The following is a 20,234-nucleotide window of genomic DNA, read 5'->3' on the forward strand; positions in this document are numbered from 1 at the left end:
ATGGAGCCTCTCTTTCTAGCATGGGCACAATACAATTGGATCTGCAGGGTCATGAGGTTGAAGTATCAGAGAAGGTCACACTACAGTCTGGAACTACTGTAGATCTTTTTCTTGCTCTGGGTACCACTTAAAACAGGAAACCATATGGAGTCCAAGAACAAAATCAGTATAATACATATTGTCTCTAAAATCTAAGGTCTTAATTCCTTCAAGCTAAGTGTAGTAAGATCATCTGCAAGTATGTACTTAACTGCTACCCATCTAGGGCAGTTTACCACCCATGATTTCCCACTCTGGCATTTCTTCTGTTCCTTTGTGAGGCTGTGCTCCTGTGGCATATACAGAACCCTCCACTGGGTTTTTTGTTTGTTTGTTTGTTTTGTTTTGTTTTGTTTTGTTTTAATGGCACAATCTCGGCTCACTGCAACCTCCACCTCCAGGGTTCAAGCAATTCTCCTGCCTCAGTCTCCAAAGTAGCTGAGATTACAGGCACCCACCACCACGCCCAGCTAATTTTTTTTTCATAGTTTTAATAGAGACGGAGTTTCACCATGTTGGCCAAGCTGGTCTCAAACTCCTGACCTCAGGTGATCCACCCACCTCAGCCTTTGAAGGTGCTGGGATTACAGGCGTGAGCCACTTTGCCCAATGCTGGGTCTTTTTATAACACAGATTCCACAGTTGTTCAGTTTCACTTTGCAGTGCCTGTCTTCCAGGGACTGAGAAGTTTCACCCCTTACAGTGCGGGAGCTCTCCTTGGTGCTGCTGAATATGTGTTCTTTAGTAAGGGAAGCTTTTACTGTTAACTGTATATAGTGAACTAATATCTCTGCTGATATTCTGCTATATATAGTAGGTCCTATACAGCCTGTAAAGCCCATTACTCCTCACTACTTTGGAGAGTGTAAGTAAACCCTGTTAGACAATTTATTTGTCCAAAGTTATTTAGGTAGACAGGGGCTAAACTTGGAGACTCAGTCATTATTATTTACATTTTTATTAAGTGCTTACTACTTGTCAGTTACTTGTGTTGGGCACTAGAAAGACAAATATAAAATGGACATGCCATGTTTTGAGATGCAGAATCCAGTGCAGTCTTTCTCATTTTTTTTACTGCAGCCCACAGTCAGAAACTGATTTTCGTCATAACTCATGGTGCACACACATACATACATACATAACTGAAACAAAGTTCACAAAAAATATTCACTCTAGTTAGAATGCTATTTGATATTTGATATTTTCTGTTTGGCTGTATTCAATTCTATTCTATCCTATTTCATTTTTTAAAAATTACCTATCTTGACCCATTGAATTGATTTCAAGATCTACTTCTCATGGGGGAAGGACAACTTCAATTTGAAAAACATGGGCTTATTTAATGATCTGTGATGTGTGTCTTATATAGCACACATATTTATATTTTTAGGCACATATTTTATGTAAAGGTGGGAGTGGGGAACCTGAAGGGTCTCTTTCTAAGCCGGTGCTTCTCAAACTTCAGTGTGCATAGGAATCTTCTTGGGATATTGTTAAAATGAAGATTCTAACTCAGTAGGTCTGAGGCAAGACCTGAGATTCTGCATTTTTAATTAGTTCCCCAGGTGATGATTATGCAGCTGGTTCATGGACCACAACATGTTCATTACAAAGGATTTAAAACTCAAATGTATTGATGGGTCTGCTCAACTGCTAAAGTGTTACCTGACAAGTTTCCTGAGAGTGAACTCAACAGAGAAAAGAGCATCTGCAGACAAGATATTAACCCATGAGAACAGCACAACCACTATCATGCAGTTATGTTTTCCTGGCCTAGCCTGCAATATCTGAGTTTTGTGAGGAGAATATTTATGTATGCAAAACAAACAAATCAGGAATACACACAAATGATCGTTTTGGCATAAAAAGAATTTGGAAGATATTAATGAGAGGCCCAAGCAGCACCAAGGTGATATCCATGTGTACCTGGTTACTGTAACTATAAAGTGGAGAGAGGGCTTTACCCATTTCTATGGGGGTCATGAGTTGGTGGACATTGCTTACCAGTGATTCCAGAGAAAATGACAGGGCTTTGACACCATAAATCCTCTATCAGTAAAGGGTGCAGGACCTGGAAAAAAGGGCATAGTGCCCAGCAGATGTGGCAGTATCTAGGAGATAGTGGCATCTACTTCTTAGCTGCCTGGAAATATTCCTAGACATGGTGAGAACTCCCTCAGCCCTCCTCCAATGTGTCTGATTCCATTGACTTTCCTACCACTGTAGGGGAATAGTTTAGGAGCCATTTCTCCCCTGAGTACCTGGTGGGAACCAGGCCACAACACGGCTCACATCCTCAATACCTCATCTTATCCACCAGGTAGTCCTGTGAGGCAAGTATTATCCTTATTTTACAAATGACAAGATTGACTCTTACAGCAATAGATCTGTTAGAATTTCCAGGTTGATTCATTTAGTTTTTAGTCCCAGACATAATATGAATTTTACCTGTCATCTTATGTTCTGATAACAGGAATTGTGTCTTTATTGCCTTTGTAAGTTCACCAAACAGTTCAATTTCTTATTATGTAATGTTTTCAGCTTTTATTTATTTTTTAGTATGACAAATATAATCCATATCCTTTAGTAAAGAAAAGATAGAGATGAGTGAGCAAAGTAAAAGAGTCACACATTGGGGTGCCGTAGCATGATAGAGGACCCAGGAACATGTGTGCAGACCCAGCACTCATGTTAGAGGACCCAGGAACATGATAGAGGATCCAGCAACAGTGCCCACTGACCTGGCTACACCTAGGGAAGACACAGGGATGCGCACAGCAGCAGAGGAATGTCATGGAGGTACATAAAAGAGGTGGTAGGACTCATTTTTGAACACAGGTGAGACCTATTCTTGGCTGCCCTTCAGGAATAACCATTGCCTACTTTTTAGTGTACACACTTTAAAAGTTTTCTTTGTGCAGAAATGCATTATACAAACATTTACATTTTTATAAAAATTGCCTGATACTGTATATGCGGTTCTGCAAACTGTTCTTTATTTATTTATTTTTTACAATGTGTCATGAACATCTTTTCCATGCACATGGGTGAAAATCCTCTACTAAAATATAGAGCGCTGTAGTTGGGTCAAAAGGCTGCTGGTAACGAGATTGACATCTAAAGCAAAAATATCAGCTTAAGGTTAAAGCATTGGGCCTGGCAAATATCTACCAGGGAAAGCAGGATTGGCAATAATCTCATCAGAGAAGTCAGAGTGGAAGGCCAAAGGCATTAAAGGTATGGAATATCGTGTAAGCCTCTTTGGCCCCTACCTCCACCCCTCACTCCCCTGACACCCCGTTGTCCCCTTGGGGAGAATGGATCCTGCACATCTCTTTGCATCCAATGAAAACCACCCATTTTCTGTTTTTTCCTTAGCTCCTCCTGAGCCCTTGACACATCTCCACTTTCTCTCATCATCTCCTCACTGCTCAGATGCCTTTCCTGTAAGTCCTCCTGAAAGTCCTTGGGGGAATCGTCTGTCCCCCTGTCCGTTTTTCTTTTTGCTTTCCGGGGCACATAATCTCCAGCCGGGCGCTTTTCGGCGGCCCGTGGCTGGCTCTCTGTCTTTGCCTGGGAGGCTGGCTTGTCCTCGCCTTGTGGCTTGCCCTCACCTTCGGACTTGCCCTGCTTTTCCTGGCTTCCCTCATCTTCCGCTTGTCCCTCATCACCTGGCTCTCCCTCATCCTCTCTCTTTCCCTCGCATTCTGTCTTCCCCTCCATGTCCGGCTTTTCTTCCTCGTCTGACTTTCCTTCATCATCAGGCTCTACTTCATCTTCTGGCTTTCCCTCGTTTTCCAGGTTTCCTTCATTTTTATTGTAGGGTTTTTCCATGTCGAGATTTCTCTTTTTCCTGTCCTGGGGGATGACAGTGAAGGGAAGAGGAGACAAAGAGGAGACACGGGAGACTGAGGGCCTGGGGTGGAATGCAGGTCTGAATAGTAATTGCATCTCACCCCTGGTGAGGGTTCCCCTAAGCTGGCCGGGCCTCCAAGAGGGCCTTCTGCCCGCCAGGTAGCCCATCACTCCTCCCACACACGTGAGCCAGTCATTCCCTGGCAGGCCTTGCCTCCTTCTCTGAACGGATTCAGCCTGGTAAGGTGTGTGTTCACGTGGGTGGGGGGATGGGCAGGGGTCCCAATTCGGCCTTGGCCGGGCCCTCCACACTCTCAACCCTTGTGAGCCCCCGTCCATGCAGCCCCCTGCTTTCACGGACCTGCGGGGATTCTGGACAGGTTGCTCCTCCTTTTCAGGCCTCTCAGAGCGCTGGGAACAACAGACGCGCAGACCTGCGGACAGACAGGAGACAGGCGCAGGGACTGCGCGCTCAGCGGGCTCACAGGGGACTCGGTTCCCTTTCCTGAGTCCAGGCCCTGCTCACCCAATGTTTTTCTCCCCTACCTCCCCCGCACCCCAACCGCCATTTCTTTCCAGGCCTCGGGCACCAAACCAGGATGCTTTCCAAACTGCGTTTGTCTCTTAGTGCCCTTCCCCCGGAGGCAACCTGTCTCAGCGCCACCCCGTTTTTGCGGAGGTCAGATGTTTACATGGGAGAGGATTGTGAGAGGGGGTTATTTCCAGAATATGTCTACGTTTCACTGTCGCACTGCGGGGTCGCTACCCCCCCTCTTTCCAGCACTAAAATGGATGGAGGGCTCAGTGCAAGGGGGCGTCGAGAAGGTGGGCCAGGCTCGCTTCGGGGGTTCTCCCTTCCCTGCCCCCGCCCCGGCCCGCTCCGCATCCCCCTTCTTACCAATCTACAGGATCCCTTCTCCGCCCCCTCCCCAATCCTACTACCGGCTCCCTCCATCCCTATCTCAGGGTCCGCCGGCAGCGCCTGCCTTCACACTGACCTGCGGGTGCCCAGTACAGGCTTGTGCCTCCTCGGGCTCGCGGAAGCCCGCTCGCTGCTCCCCCGCCGCCTGGGCAGCTCAGACAGCTGATTCTGCGCGGGCGCCTGGACCGGACCGCAGGGCGGGCGGGCGGGCGCGGGGGCTGGTGCCCACGTAGGCGCCTGGTCACTCACGTGAGCACCGCGTCACCAGAGCTAGGCCAACACCACCCCCTTCCCGCCCACCTCACCATCCATCCCGAGGGACTGGGAAGTTGCAGAAGGTGGGAGAGTGTGTGTGTAACAAAGGAATGGGAGCCATCAGGAAGAAGAGGAGGGGTGGCTTTCTGACCCCAGGTGCTTTACCTGACGCAGCTCACAGCATCCTCACAGGGCATCTCTCTCTGATGCCCATTATCGCCAGGTGTGTCAGCTGATCAGAGAGGGTACTCGACTTTGCCAAGAGCGCTCAGCCCGAGAACTCCACAGCTCACTTTCAATACCGGCTTTGCCTGACTCCAGAGCCCGGGGTAGTGGTGCCTGCCAGGAAGCTGAGCTGCCACCTTGAGTGGCGGTGCTCCTGGGGTTCTGTCTTGGGCCTCCTCTCTCCTCAGTCCTCAAGTTGTCTCTCCCTGTGTGATCTCATTCATTTCCAGAAAGCACCGATGACTCCCAGATCTACATCTCCAGGCTATTCCCTTCTCCGTGTCTCATATCAGTTTTTCCAGTTGTTTATTGGATATCACCGCCTCTGAGGGACACGGTGCGTCAAAGCCCTGTAACACAAATTGATTTCAAAAGCCTGTGTACCCCAAACTGATTTCACCAACTTCCTTCTTGTCATCTCCATTGGCCTTTCTCCACACTTGAAAGTTACCTTCCAACAGCTGACCAGTTTTCATAGAAAGAGAATGTCAGACAGCTAGAAAAGAAAGCATTCAAACGTTTTTAATATGAACTTCAGATCCACAAATTCATCACAGCCCTTGGTTCACAACATGCTCTTCTCACTGCCTACTGCTCCTCCCCTCCTTTCCCCTCTCCTGTCCTCCCCACTATTTACTTTCCTTCCATTGTTTTTCTCCTTCACATTTGTGAAACCACCACTAAACCCAAAGAACTAGAAAATTGCTAATAACTGTTTACTTTCCTTCCATTGTCTTTCTCTTTCACATTTGTGAAACCACCACTGAACCCAAAGAACTAGAAAATTGCTAATATTCTTGTCACTACAGTGTCGTGTCATATATTTGGGTTTTGACAAGATGTTTATAACATGTTTTTGTTTGGATCTCTTTCAGATTATCCTGTTTGGAGTGTATTGAACTTCTTGGGTACATAGACTAGTGTCTTTCCTCAAGTTTGAGTAATTTGCAGTCATTCTTCCTTTGAAAATTCTTTCTGCCCTATTCTATTTCTCTTCTTGTTGAACACCCATCATGCATAGGTGTGCTCTCTTCATTTTTCACATTATTTTTATTTTTCTGCTCCTCAAACTGAATAATCTCAATTGACCTATTTTAAGTTCACTGATTCTTTTGCCTGCTCAAATCTACCATTGTACCCCTGTAGTGAATTATAGTTATTGTACTTTTCAAATACAGAATTTCTATTTATTTTATAATTTCTACATCTCTTTTTATTTTTACATCTTTGCTGATATTCTGTATTTGCTGAGACATTCTTCTCTTTTTCTTCAGTCCTTTGTTTATGATTTCCTTTAGTTCTTTGAGCATATATAAGACAGTTGATTAAAAATATTTTCTTGTTATTCTAATACATGGACTTCTTCATGATAGTATCTAATTATTTCTTTCCTGTGTATGGGCTATGCTTTCTTATTTCCTTATACGCCTCACAAAGTTTTGTTGAAATCTGTGTATTTTGATTCTAATATGTTAACTCTGGAAATTAGATTCTCCCTCTTCCTTGGGTTTTGTTGTTGCTCTCTTGTGGGTTATTGTTTACTTATTTAGTGACTTTTTAAACCATTTTAGCAAATTATGTACTCTTTGTCTTGTGTGGCCACTAAAGTCTGTGTTTTATTGCTTATTAATCAGCTGGTGTGTGGATGCTGTTACTTTAAGTGCCTAAAGTCAACAAAAGAAAATTGATGAATAAAAAAATACTTTCTTGGCCTGGCGCGGTGGCTCACGCCTGTAATCCCAGCACTTTGGGAGGCCAAGGCAGGTGGATCACCTGAGCTCAGGAGTTCAAGACCACCCAGGACAACATGGTGAAACCCCGTCTCTACTAAAAATACAAAAAAATTAACCAGGTGTGGTGGCGCATGCCTCTAGTCCCAGCTACTTGGGAGGCTGAGGCAGGAGAATCACTTAAGCCCCAGAGGCAAAGATTGCAGTGAGCCAAGATCGCGCCACTGTACTACAGCTTGGGCTACAGAATGAGGCTCCATCTCAAAAAAAAAAAAAAAAAAAAAAAAAAAAAAAAAAAATCTTTCCCAGTCTTTGCAAATGAACTCTGAGTTGGAGTACTTTTTTAATGCTTTACATTTTCCTTATGCAGAGCCTGAAGCTTCACCTAAGTTGAATGCTTGCATTTTCTCTGGTCTTTTCTGAATATGTGTCCCACCCTCAGCATACACATGGTCTTCTTGATTTTCCAGTATATATAAAAGTTTTTTTTTTAAAAATGCTTGTTCTTCCACATATCTTGTTTCCCAAACTCTTCCTTCTCAGGCTTCTCGGTCTGTCCATTGCTTGTTCTGAGTGTTGCCCTTTGCTCCAGACTTCTTTGGCCAACTCCTGTGATTTTAAATGCTTCTGGCAAAAGCCAACTGGAGAGCCAATGCAGCCCAAGCCCTGGGAGTCCTCCCAGTCTGGTGTAATGAAGGAAGCCTTAGTGATGAAAGTGCTGCCAGGCAGGCTGATCGCCATACCACACTTCTTCGAGAATACGGTCCAAATTCCTTCCACTGGTACTAGCTATCTAAACCAGGATAGTGGGCTGTCATCAACAGATCAATGACGATCTGGGGCATAGAGAGTGGTAGATAGGCAATTGAAAATTTTTTCTTACCACAGATTGGCAGCGTTTATTCTTCACCACGTTTCCCTTTCATTGTTATAATTTTTTGACTGGATTCCAGAGTTCTGAGAAAGTTGATGGTAACAGTTTTTGCCAACTCACTAATTGCTCATTATGGAGTTCCAGAGTTCCATACGCTACCATTTTTAATGATGTTACTTGTATTTCTATTTCTTTTTAAGTCAATTGGGTAGGCTGTGTCTTTTTTGGAATTCGTCCCGTTCATCTACCTTGTCTCATTTTTTTGTCATGCAGTTGTTAATAGTATTACCTTATAATCTTTTTTTACATCTGTAGAGTTGTTAATGATGACCCCTTTTTTATTCCTGATTTTAATAGTTTCAGTCTTCATCATTTTTTTTTCTTGGTGAGTGTCACTAAAGTTTTGTCAGGTTTTTTTTTAATCTATATTTTCAAAGAACAAACTTTTAGTTTCATTGATATTCTATTCTGTAATTCATTTATTTCCACTGTAGTGATTACTATTCCCTTCCTTCTGATTTCTTTGATTTAAGTTGCTCTTCTTTCTGTTGCTTTTTAAGATGGAAGTTTACTGATATGGGATTTTTATTTTTTCAAAGTAGACATTTACAATTACACATTTCCATCTAAATACTGCTTACCTATATCCGATAACTTTTTATGTGTGTTCTTTTTAAGTATTTTTCAATTTCTCTCATGATTCCTTCAGGTTGAAGTATATTGGTTGATTTCCACATATTTGCAGGATTTTTGAATTTCCTTATGTTGTTCATTACAAATTTAATTCCATTATGATCAGGGAATATTGTTTTTATAATTTCAATACTTTTAAGTGTATATGGGATTTTATTATTTGTTATGTAGTCTTTCCAGGAGAATGTTCCATGGGTGCTTGACAAGAATGTGTATGCTTATGCTGTTTGGAGTGTTCTTTACATGTCTGTTATTCCAGTTGGTTTTGTAGTTTTGTTTAAGTCTTCTATTTCCTTGTTGATATTCTTATTTGTTTCTTTTATTTTTGAATGTGTGGTTTTGAAGTCTCCAATTATGATTGTTAAATTGTCTTTATTTTCTCCTAATTTTTTCCTTCTATTTTGTAAGTTTTTGCTTTATATATTTTGGAAATCTGTTTTATGTTCATATATGTTTATAATTTTTGTATAGTCCTGATGGATCAGACTTGTTATATAACACATTTTTATTCTATGATAACATTTTTTGTCTTAATGTCTTTTTCATCTGGCTCTTTTGGCTATTCTTTTCATATTATATATTTTCCATCCTTTCACATTAATTTTATTTGCTTATTTAAATATATTCTCTTTTAGATAGTATATAGTTGGATTGTGCTTTTTTTTTTTTTACCCATTCTGCTACTTTCTGCCTTTTGAATGAAATGCTTAATCAACTTATATTTAATGCAATAATGAATAAGGTAATATTTACATCTGCTGTTTTGTTATTTGTTTTCTATTTGTTGTGTATTTTTGTTCCTCTATTTCTCCACTATTGAATTACTTTTAAAAGGATATTTTTGACGTACCATTTTAATTCTTTTTCTTGTACAATGTTTTTGAATAATTTTCTTAGTGTAGTTGGCCTAGGGATTATAATTAGTGTATTAATTTAAAACAACTGAATTTGTATCAATTCTAACTTAATTTTAATGGGATGCAAAACTTTATCTCCATTTCCTCTTTCCTCCTTTGTGATCTAGGAGGAGTGTCATAGAAATTACATCTTAGCCATTATATCTGTTTTGTATTTATTGTTTTATAAAGTTTTCTTTCTAATCTAATAAGAGAAAAATGAGTTACAGACAAATATACATTTATAACTATTTGTATTAATTTCCTATTGTTGCTGTAACAATTACCACAAACTTAGTGGCTTTAAATAGGAAAAACTTATTCCCTCACAATGCTAGAAGTAAGAAATTAAAATGCCTTCATGGGGTTTTGACCAGAGTCAGCAGATATCCACTTCTTTGTTTTTTTCAACTTCTGGAGCTGAATTTCTTGTAGTCCTTGGCTTATGTTCCCTTCATTCATCTTTTTTTTTTTTTTTTTCTTATTTTAAGTTCTAGGGTACATGTGGATAATGTGCAGGTTTGTTACATATGTATACCTGTGCCATGTTGGAGTGCTGCACCCATCAACTCGTCAACACCCATCAACTCGTCATTTACATCAGGTATAACTCCCAATGCAATCCCTCCCCCCTCCCCCCTCCCCGTGATAGGCCCCGGTGTGTGATGTTCCCCTTCCCGAGTCCAAGTGATCTCATTGTTCAGTTCCCACCTATGAGTGAGAACATGCGGTGTTTGGTTTTCTGTTCTTGCGATAGTTTGCTAAGAATGATGGTTTCCAGCTGCATCCATGTCCCTACAAAGGACACGAACTCATCCTTTTTTATGGCTGCATAGTATTCCATGGTGTATATGTGCCACATTTTCTTAATCCAGTCTGTCACTGATGGACATCTGGGTTGATTCCAAGTCTTTGCTATTGTGAATAGTGCCGCAATAAACATACGTGTGCATGTGTCTTTATAGCAGCATGATTTATAATCCTTTGGGTATATACCCAGTAATGGGATGGCTGGGTCATATGGTACTTCTAGTTCTAGATCCTTGAGGAATCGCCATACTGTTTTCCATAATGGTTGAACTAGTTTACAATCCCACCAACAGTGTAAAAGTGTTCCTATTTCTCCACATCCTCTCCAGCACCTGTTGTTTCCTGACTTTTTAATGATTGCCATTCTAACTGGTGTGAGATGGTATCTCATTGTGGTTTTGATTTGCATTTCTCTGATGGCCAGTGATGATGAGCATTTTTTCATGTGTCTGTTGGCTGTATGAATGTCTTCTTTTGAGAACTGTCTGGTCATATCCTTTGCCCACTTTTCGATGGGGTTGTTTGTTTTTTTCTTGTAAATTTGTTTGAGTTCTTTGTAGGTTCTAGATATTAGCCCTTTGTCAGATGAGTAGATTGCAAAAATTTTCTCCCATTCTGTAGGTTGCCTGTTCACTCTGATGGTAGTTTCTTTTGCTGTGCAGAAGCTCTTTAGTTTAATTAGATCCCATTTGTCAATATTGGCTTTTGTTGCCGTTGCTTTTGGTGTTTTAGACATGAAGAAATGGATAATTTCCTGGACACTTACACTCTCCCAAGACTAAACCAGGAAGAAGCTGAATTCCTGAATAGACCAATAGCAGGCTCTGAAATTGAGGCAATAATTAATAGCCTACCAACCAAAAAACGTCCAGGACCAGATGGATTCACAGCTGAATTCTACCGGAGGTACAAGAAGGAGCTGGTACCATTCCTTCTGAAACTATTCCAATCAATAGAAGAAGAGGGAATCCTCCCTAACTCATTTTATGAGGCCAACATCATCCTGATACCAAAGCCTGGCAGAGACACAACAAAAAAAGAGAATTTTAGACCAATATCCCTTCATTCATCTTAAAAGCCAGCAGCATGATATCTTCAAATGTCTATCTGCTTCCATCATCACATACCTTTCTTTCTCTTTTGTGTCAAATTTCCATGTGTCTCCGTATAGGAACACTTGTGATTGCATTTAGGGCCCACCTAGATAATTCAGGATAATTAAGATACTTAATAACATCTCAAGATACATAATAACATCTTCAAAGTCTCTTTTTGGCATAAAAGGTAACATTCATAGGTTCCAGGGGTTTGGACACGCATAACTTTTGGAAACCCACTATTCTGTCTACCACTCAGTCTTTTATATTTACCTATTTAGTTACCTTACTAGTGTTCTTTATTTCTTCACGTGGATTAATGTTACTATCTAGTGTTTTCTAATTTCAGCATGAAGGACTCCTTGATATTTCTTGTTGGACAGTGCTGCTAGTTAAAATTACTCACTGTTTGTTATTTGGGAGTGCCTTAATTTATCCTCAAAGTTTTAAGTAGAGTTTCCAAAGAAGTGTTAGTTAAGTCTTTTTCCTTCAACTTTCTGAAAATGTCGTCTTACTGTCTTCTGGCCTCCGTGATTTCTGATAAAAAGTCAGCTGTATATTTGTGTTTTCCATCAAGTTCAAAAAGTATTTTGTCATTGTTTCTTCAAATATATTTTCCTCCACCTTTTCTTTTTCCTCTCTTTATGGAATTCCCTTTGTGCCTATGCTTGTATGCTTGATGGTGTACCATGGTTCTTTAATGTCTCTATATTTTTCTCCATTTTTCTTTATTTTCTTGTTCCTTATACTCATGATCTTCATTTACCTATCCTCAAGTTCACTGATTCTTTCTTCATTCACTTCAAACCCATTACTGAGCTGCTCTAGCAAGTTTTTCATTCCAGTTATTTTCCATTCAATGGAGAAAAGGTAGTCTTTTCCACAAATGGTACTGGAAAAGTTGGATATTCTCATGCAAAAGAAAGAAGTTGTACTATTATCTCATATCATTTATAAAAATTAACTAAAAGTTAATCAAATACTTAATGTAAAATATAAAACTATGAAAACCTTAGAAGAAAAATAGGAGAAAGCTTGATGACATTGGTCTTGGCTGTTGCTTCTTCAATATGACACACAAAGTATCAGCAACAAAAAGATACAAATTGATCAATATTTAATACTTTTGTGCATCACAGGACAGTGTCAAGAGAATGAAAATGCAGCTTACAGGACAAAAGAAAATATTTGCAGGTCTATATCTGATGAGGGATTAAAATCCAGAACATATTTTAAAATTTTCCTAAGTCAGTGACAACACCAAAAATCCACATAGAACCCAATTTAAAAATGGGCAAATAAATTGAATCAACATTTCTCCAAAGATATACAAATGGCCAATAAGCACATGAAAATATGCCCAACATCACTAATCATTAAGGAAATGTAAATCAAAAGCACAGTGAGATACCACTTCATGCCCATTAGGATCATTGTTATCAAAAAAATAATAAGTGTTGGTGAGTGCTATGGTCTAAATTTGTTCCCACCAAAATATATGTTGATATTTCATCCCCCTAGTGGTGGTGTTGGGACATGAGGTCTGGTGGTAGATGTGTGGATCATGGGGATGGATCACTCATGAATGGCTTGGTGGTACTCTGGAGGTAGTTAGTGAGTTCACACTCTGATGAGACTGGATTAGTTATCACTGGAATGGGTTAGTTCCCCAGAAAGTGGGTTGTTGTAAAGCCAGGACACCCCTTGTGTTTTATCTCTTTGCACATCTCTGCTTTCCCTTTGAACTTCTCTGCAATGTTTTGACCTAATACATGGCTTGCAATAGAGGAAAAGCAGATCTGGGTGCCATGCTTCTTGTATTTCCCAGCCCACAGAACCATGAGCTAAATAAACCTCTTTTCTTTGTAAATTACCCATCTTCAGGTATTCTGTTTTAACAACACAAAATGGACTAAGGCAAGTAGGATATGGAGAAATTAGAACGCTTGCACACTGCTGGTGGGAATCTAAAATTATACAGCCACTAGGGAAAACATTATGGCCTTTCTTCAAAAACTTAACATAAAATCACTATATTTCATTTCTGGGTATATGCCAAAAATAATTGAAAACAGGCTCTGGAACAGGTATTTATACACCCGTGTTCCTAGCAGTATTATCAACAGTAGCTAAAAGGTGGAAGCAAGTCAAATGTACATCAAGAGATGAATGGATTACCAATATGTTATATGTACATACAAAAGAATATCAGTCAGCTTTAGAAAGGAATAAAATTCTGCTACATGCTAAAAAATTCGTGAACCTTAAAAACATTATACTAGGTGAAAGAAGCCAGACATCAAAGGGCGCATATGGTATGATTCCACTTATGTGAGATACCTAGAAAAGTCAAATTCATATAGACAGAAAGTAGAATAGTGGTTACCAGGGGATATAGGGAGAGGAAAATGGGGACTAGGAAGCTATTGTTTATGCGTACAGAGTTTCAGTTTGTAATGACACAAAATTCCTGGAGATGAATGCCAGTGATGATTCTAAAACAGAAATAAATTGTACATTTACAAATGGCTATGGTGTAAACTTTATATTATGTATATTTTTCCACAATTAAAAATATCCAAAAACTTAACTATTTTAAAGTGAACAATGCAATGACATTTAGTACATTCACAATATTGTGCAACTACCACCTCTGTCTAGTTCCAAACCATTTCCATCACCCCAAAGTAAAATCCGTCACCCACAAAGCAGTTTTTGATCGTTACTGTCTCCCTTAGTCCTTGATAACCACCAGTATGTGTTATATCTTCTATCAATCTACTAGGACTGCTATAACAAAATGCCACAGACTGGGTGGTTTAAATAGTATAAATTTATTTTTCACAGTTCTGGAGGCTGAAAGTTCAAGATCATGGTGTCAGCAGGCTTGGTTTCTCCTGAGGCCTTTCTTTTTGGCTTGCTGATGGCTGCCTTTGCTCTTTAAGTCTCATATTCTATTTTAATTTATGTTTTTAGTTGAGAAGTAAAAATTGTATATATTTATGGTGCACAAAATCATGTTTTGATATCTTTATACATTGTGGAAGTACTGAATCAAACAATATAACACATACATTAACTCACATACCAATCAATTTTTGTGGTGAGAACACTTAAAGTCCTAGCAATTTTCAAGTAGACAATATTATGTTATTAACTATAGTCACCATGGTATAATTGATTAGTGAACATATTCCTTTCTAACTGAAATTCCTTGAAGTTCCTTGAACTTTATTTACAGTCTTACTTTACTTTGCAGAAGATTTAATTTGTTTTTTACATGGTGAATGTCAGTCTTTCCCTTTATGATTTAATGTTTTAAAATTTTTATTTTAGTTTTTAAAATTATTTTTTGTGTCCATATACATCTCCTTACTGCTCCTTTCCCTGAATTTAGGCGAACATTTATATTTTATTTTAGTTATTTTATTGGTTTGTTTTTAACATAATCTGGATAAAAATGTATGCACAAGTGATCCGCAAACTCTAATGTGCATCAAAATCACCTAAAGACTGTTGACAATGTAGCTATCTGAGCACCATTACCAAAGAGTGAATTTTGGATGGGGCCAGAATTATGTATTTTAAACATGCTCCAAGCGGAATTCTGAAGTATTTGATCGGCTAACAAAGTTGGACGAACACTGGCAAATATTTTCTTAAAAAGATGTTGTTGTGATTTGGGGGTATAATTCCTCCCCTAGGGTATTTCTTTCATAAGATATAAATTCTTTATAAACAAATTAACCTGGTTAGGGTAACACAATCAGGGGTAGTACAGCGAAAATAAGCCAAAGATATTTTAGCCACAAATTTCACTCACCTCTCAACTCTACATTGGAATCACCATGGGATCTTTCACACTAAGGATCTGTTGGTCCCACTTTTAATGAGTCTGACTCAACTGGTTGGAGTTGGGTCCTGAGCTCCACTTTAAAGTATCCTCAGGTATTTCAAATCTGAAGCAAGGATTGAGAACTTATGCACTAAAGACAATAGCATTAAAAAAATAAAAAGTAGTTGTCTCTTTAAGAAGGGCACCGTCTAATAGGGAAATAATGCCTGATGTATATAGATTAATTAAATTCTACGTAGTGTTTTCACAGGTCTCAGATCTACCAATCAACCAACTACCCATTTCTATATAATATAAGGTGGGGAGAGGGGTGTCCGGGATTGACTAAAGCTGGGGCCTCCACTTTAATTCATGTAAGTCCAGAGATGTCTGATTAACTAGGGTACAGTGAGTATGGAGTGAAACACATTTTTTTCTGAATTTCTAGCCAGTTCTTCAGGCAATTTTGATGCAACTGGTCTATATAGGACATGTTGATAAACACTGACATATATGTTAAGATAAGTGCATTTTTTTGGAAATTGGCATATAATGCTTCTTCTTCTGTGTTCCTTTTAAATTGCAAGCAACAGTCTGTAGGGAAAAGAAGTCCTTGCCCATAAATCATCAGAAGCAACCCCGGGTCCAGATCGCAGGATTCAACTCAGTTATAACTAACCGTTGTGCCCTACAACTTATCAGGCCCTATACTAAACACTAAGGGTACCAGCATAAATGAGACAAAATATTTACTGTGAGAAGGGCACAGTTTAGTGGGAAACAGTGATGACTGTGAACAATGTTTTAAAATTGGGATTCATCTACCAGATCCCCAGTTCCTGCTATTATTTCTCATCAATCTGTAATTAGAGGTTTATTTGGCACAGCAAATCTCAAAGCAAAGGAAGAGGGAAACTTATCTGGATCCATTTAAGTTAGTGTAGACTACTGGGGACTCCTGAAGTCAGGGTGGTGTGAACCAGAGTAGTCTTGGGAGCATAAAATTATCCCTACAGCTCCTGTGTATGTGCAGAATGAAACCTGTAGCAATGTCTGCACAGAAAATTGATAGACAACGAGACTTGGCTATTTTCATCAGAGGATGGAAGAGATAATCCAATTCCGAGCACACTATCATAAGCGTCACTCAAATTTGTCTGGGAGAAGGGGAAGGGGAAGAGGAAAGAAGTATGAGAAAACCATAAAGGGCTGTTTGCATTTACAAGCAGTGTTGGTGAAGTATCCACCTGGTTTAAGTATAACTCTAAAGCAGGGAGGGACACTCTATACATTTTTGAAAAGGCAAAATGGGGAATCAGACTACTGAAGGTTCCAGAGAAATCAGTGGGTCTTTGTCATGTTCAGGAGTCCAGTACATCTGCAGTGGTAGAAGCTAGTGGAGGGAGCAAAATGCAAGTGAAGAGGAAGATGTGCCTAATAGTTATGGCATTATGCAGAAAAGAAAGGCAGAGCAGCAGATGAATAGAAAAGCATTTAAAATTGAGCATCCCTAATCCAAAAATCCAAAATCGAAGTGCTCCAAAATCCAAGGCTTTTTGAACATGACATGATGCTACTAATGGAAAATTTCACACCTGACTTCATATCCACAAACTTTGTTTCACACGCAAAATTATTAAAAGTATTGTATAAAATTACCTTCAGGCTTTGTGTATAAGGTATATATGAAATAGAAATGAAATTCATGTTTAGACTTGGGTCCCATCCCCAAGATATCTCATTATGTATATGCAAATATTCCAAAATTTAAAAAAATCCAAAATCCAAAATACTTCTAGTCCCAAGCATTTTGGATAATGGATTTTGAACCTGTACTCACCTGGAAATCAATTGGACTTGCTGATAGGCACTCTCCTTGGAATCTTCCCTAAAAATGAAGGGCACCTGGAGGGCTGGAGCCTTGCATGTATAAACAGAGCAAGACACAGAGCTCAGTCATTACCTCATTTGATTCCCACAGCGACCCTCCAAGGCATTTATAATGTAATGTATCTGTAATTATCAGGTACATGTTTCTAAATGAGAGATTCATAGATAATATAAGATTTACATGTCTTTAAACTGTGTTTCAAGTGTTTATTAATTGCCCCCATTTCCTATATAAGCTGATTGGCAAGTTCCTTGCTTGTTACCTTTTCTTTTTCCTGGAACATACGAAACACATGTATTCATTTTGGAAAAGTGAGAAAAAACAGATAAGCAAGAAAAAAATAAAGAAATTAAAAAGTACCGGTAACTATACAACATAGATAAAGCACATTCTGGTTTTCACTCATTCATATATATATATATGTGTGTGTGTGTGTATTTCATATATATTATATATTTTATATATAGTGTGCATACGTACACATCTAAATGAAATAGTCTATAGACTGCTTTTAAATTGCTTTGTTAACATTACAGTATGCAATAAACATCTTTCCACGACAGTTGATGAAAGTCCTCTTCTGACAGAAAAACTTACAGACTAGGTCAAAATGCAATCTCCAATCAGAAAATTGCAGAAGAATGCCAAAAGGTCCACATTAATGGTACACCAGGAAAAATGTGAATTTAGAAAGCAGGGATTTTATGATTATTAACCTCCAGATTCAAGGCATAAGGCAAAACTCATCATGATGATCATGGTGAGGGGGGTCCCCTATAAGAATGCGCAGACTGTACCTCAACTGAAGTTCCCTAATTTTCCTCCTTAGCTCTCTCATCTCCTCCATGAACCGTTCCATATCATCTCCATCTCCATCTATCATATCAATGTTATCGACAAGCCTATTGGGCACATCTTCTCCAAAATCCTGGGCAGGTGGAGCCCAAACCCCTCTAACATTTCCTTCTGGCTCTTGGTCTTCACCACCTCCTAAAGAGGGAGCTTCATTCTGCACTGGGGCCTTCTCCACAACTTTGTTTTCCTTGGGGACATTTTCCATGTTGAGTTTTTTTCCTGTTTTTTTTTTTTTTTTTTCCTTCCTAGAAGATAAAAAACAAGAAGAGGGAATGGATGCTTGATAGGATTCAGAGTTCTGTTTGGCAAAGGTTTTCCCACCTGAGAAACTGTGAACCTTGTAGGGGAAGCCCCAGACCCAGCGCTGCTGCAAGGCCCACCATTTTCCCTGAAAATCCCTTCCCCAGGCCACTCCTACCACCAAAATGCAGGACGAGTTGGGGGAGGGGGACAATCATAGAGAGACCAGACTTCACCTCCCTGGGATCCTAATAAGCTCTCCAGGAGCGCCCCAGACCTCGCCCCTCTACTCCCTTCTTCCCTCATCAGACACAGGGCTGTCATTTTATGAAGACTCTCCTAAGTTTCTCCTGCACTCAACTCTGGCAGGAAGGGCTGTGAATCACCCAGATTCTGCTCTGATCCTTGATACCCCTACACCAGAGGGCCCCAGGCAACCTCCTGCCTTCAGGGATCAGAGGCAGTCTTTCTCTCTTAGCCTTGAAAACGCACTTAAAGACCTGCAGACAAATGCGACAATTACCAGGACTGATCTTTTAATCAAAGGACCAGTAATGAGAGCTGATTTAGGGTTCTCCTAGTATTAGTACCTTCTGTTTCTCCTCCATCCTGTCTCACGACTGCTTTTCCTACCCTGTGACAGGCTATCCCACCTTCCAGAAATAGGCATCAAAGATGACTATTTCCAAAACGTTTTAACCTCTTCCTTAGGCTCCCATCTCTACTGTTTCCTCCTACTGTCATCTAGTTACCATTTCTGGACTGCAGACAACTTGCCTGGCGGGGGAGTTAGAAGAGCTTGCTGAATGGATACGTAGTTTATTCACAAAGAATTTCAATCTAGGTATCCATCAGGCCTTCTCTCCACCCGATCTCCACTCCCATGCCCACCATTTTATGCATCAAGATGGACGATGAGTGAAGAGGTATGTGGGCATTGCAAACTAGGACCTGCTGCAGTCTCTGCGCTTTGTCATTCTCACTCCAGGATCTACAAGTAGCGCCCAGGCTTACACCGACCCACCTGCTGGGACCAAAACAGTTTCTCGCTCCTCGCCTCTGTCCCGCAGTCAGAAGCTCACCCGCTCAACTGCCGCAATAGGGACCTGCTTTCCAGACCTGATCTCTGTCCCCCTCCTCTACAGCAATTCCTCTCCTCGGCCCCCGCAGCCTATCATTTCCAGCTCTAAATGGGTAGAAGGTGAAGAAAAGATATCTAGAAGGCAGGCCTAAAACCTTGGTAGGGTCCGCCCTCCCCACACCTTGGTCACCGGCTGCACTTCCCTCCCGCGGCCCAGCAGGAAGCAGGCTATTTCCTTTCAGTCTCCTCCACCGGCCGGACTCCATCAGACATTGCTCAATGGCCGGCCTCCTAGGAGATCTCAAATGGTACCCATTCTCAATCCGGCCCCCTCGGGAGATCCTCTCCCCAGTCGCTCCATTTCTCACACTAAACGGGTGTGTATCTGGAAAGGGGTAGATAATCCAGTCCTAGACCCGCTCTGGTCTTTGCCTTCTGCAGCTCTCACACCGTTCAGCGCCCACCAACCTGTCAGGGCGCAGGGGTCGGCTTCTACCACTTTCCTCCTTTCCAGGGCAGCTGGCTCGCTTGCCTTCAGGGCAACAGCTAGCCGTCGCACGGCCAGCAATGACTACCAAACTGCAACTAGGAGAAACTAATCCACGCATTGGCTCTGGGTCTCCTAAGGCCCACGTCACTGTGAGCTCAGATTTCCAAATACCATTCACACTCGCAGTACGGCAGAAGGGTGGGGGCGGGAGTGTAGGTGGCGCCACCTTTCTCTTCATTCCTGCTTTCTCCACCACTACCGCAGGCTACTACCCAACCCTCCATTTTTTTTAATGTAGCGATCCCCAAGACCTAACGGGTCATATACTTTGTATTTGACTTGCTCTGGTTTCTGCTGGAGGTTTTAAAGAATCGCTTCTTCCTCTTCTATACCCCTAAACGCACACTTCTCTCCCCTTCACGTCCAGCAAGTAAAGCCCTAGCAGT

General features: G+C 40.7%; 2 protein-coding genes across 5 annotated transcripts; both read right to left on the reverse strand.

Annotated features, from left to right (window-relative positions):
* Positions 1–3,016: 3,016 nt before the first annotated feature.
* TCEAL3 (transcription elongation factor A (SII)-like 3) lies at positions 3,017–5,503 on the reverse strand. 3 transcript variants are annotated; one of them, XM_011975401.1, is made up of 3 exons: positions 5,237–5,503; positions 4,256–4,328; positions 3,017–3,892 (listed from the first exon to the last, which is right to left on the reverse strand). In XM_011975401.1, the coding sequence occupies exon 3, from the start codon at positions 3,871–3,873 to the stop codon at positions 3,271–3,273; it is 603 nt and encodes a 200-aa protein (XP_011830791.1). In that variant the 5' UTR covers positions 3,874–3,892; positions 4,256–4,328; positions 5,237–5,503; the 3' UTR covers positions 3,017–3,270. The 3 variants fall into 3 exon arrangements, with proteins under 3 accessions (XP_011830791.1, XP_011830790.1, XP_011830792.1); XM_011975400.1 differs by lacking the exon at positions 5,237–5,503 and adding an exon at positions 4,893–5,067 and having other exon boundaries at positions 3,017–3,897; XM_011975402.1 differs by lacking the exon at positions 5,237–5,503 and adding an exon at positions 4,893–4,950.
* A 12,120-nt stretch (positions 5,504–17,623) lies between these two features.
* Positions 17,624–19,919, reverse strand: BEX5 (brain expressed, X-linked 5). 2 transcript variants are annotated; one of them, XM_011975403.1, is made up of 3 exons: positions 19,767–19,919; positions 18,663–18,717; positions 17,624–18,222 (listed from the first exon to the last, which is right to left on the reverse strand). In XM_011975403.1, the coding sequence occupies exon 3, from the start codon at positions 18,180–18,182 to the stop codon at positions 17,847–17,849; it is 336 nt and encodes a 111-aa protein (XP_011830793.1). In that variant the 5' UTR covers positions 18,183–18,222; positions 18,663–18,717; positions 19,767–19,919; the 3' UTR covers positions 17,624–17,846. The 2 variants fall into 2 exon arrangements, with proteins under 2 accessions (XP_011830793.1, XP_011830794.1); XM_011975404.1 differs by lacking the exon at positions 19,767–19,919 and adding an exon at positions 19,498–19,693.
* Between the last annotated feature and the right edge of the window lie 315 nt (positions 19,920–20,234).

Source organism: Mandrillus leucophaeus, unplaced genomic scaffold, assembly GCF_000951045.1.
Source record: "Mandrillus leucophaeus isolate KB7577 unplaced genomic scaffold, Mleu.le_1.0 Scaffold1544, whole genome shotgun sequence".
In the NCBI taxonomy this organism is placed as follows: domain Eukaryota; kingdom Metazoa; phylum Chordata; class Mammalia; order Primates; family Cercopithecidae; genus Mandrillus; species Mandrillus leucophaeus.

Excerpts from the sequence above, each read along its gene's own strand:
- BEX5 (XM_011975403.1), bottom strand. The coding sequence starts at position 18,182 with ATGGAAAATGTCCCCAAGGAAAACAAAGTTGTGGAGAAGGCCCCAGTG.
- TCEAL3 (XM_011975401.1), bottom strand. The coding sequence starts at position 3,873 with ATGGAAAAACCCTACAATAAAAATGAAGGAAACCTGGAAAACGAGGGA.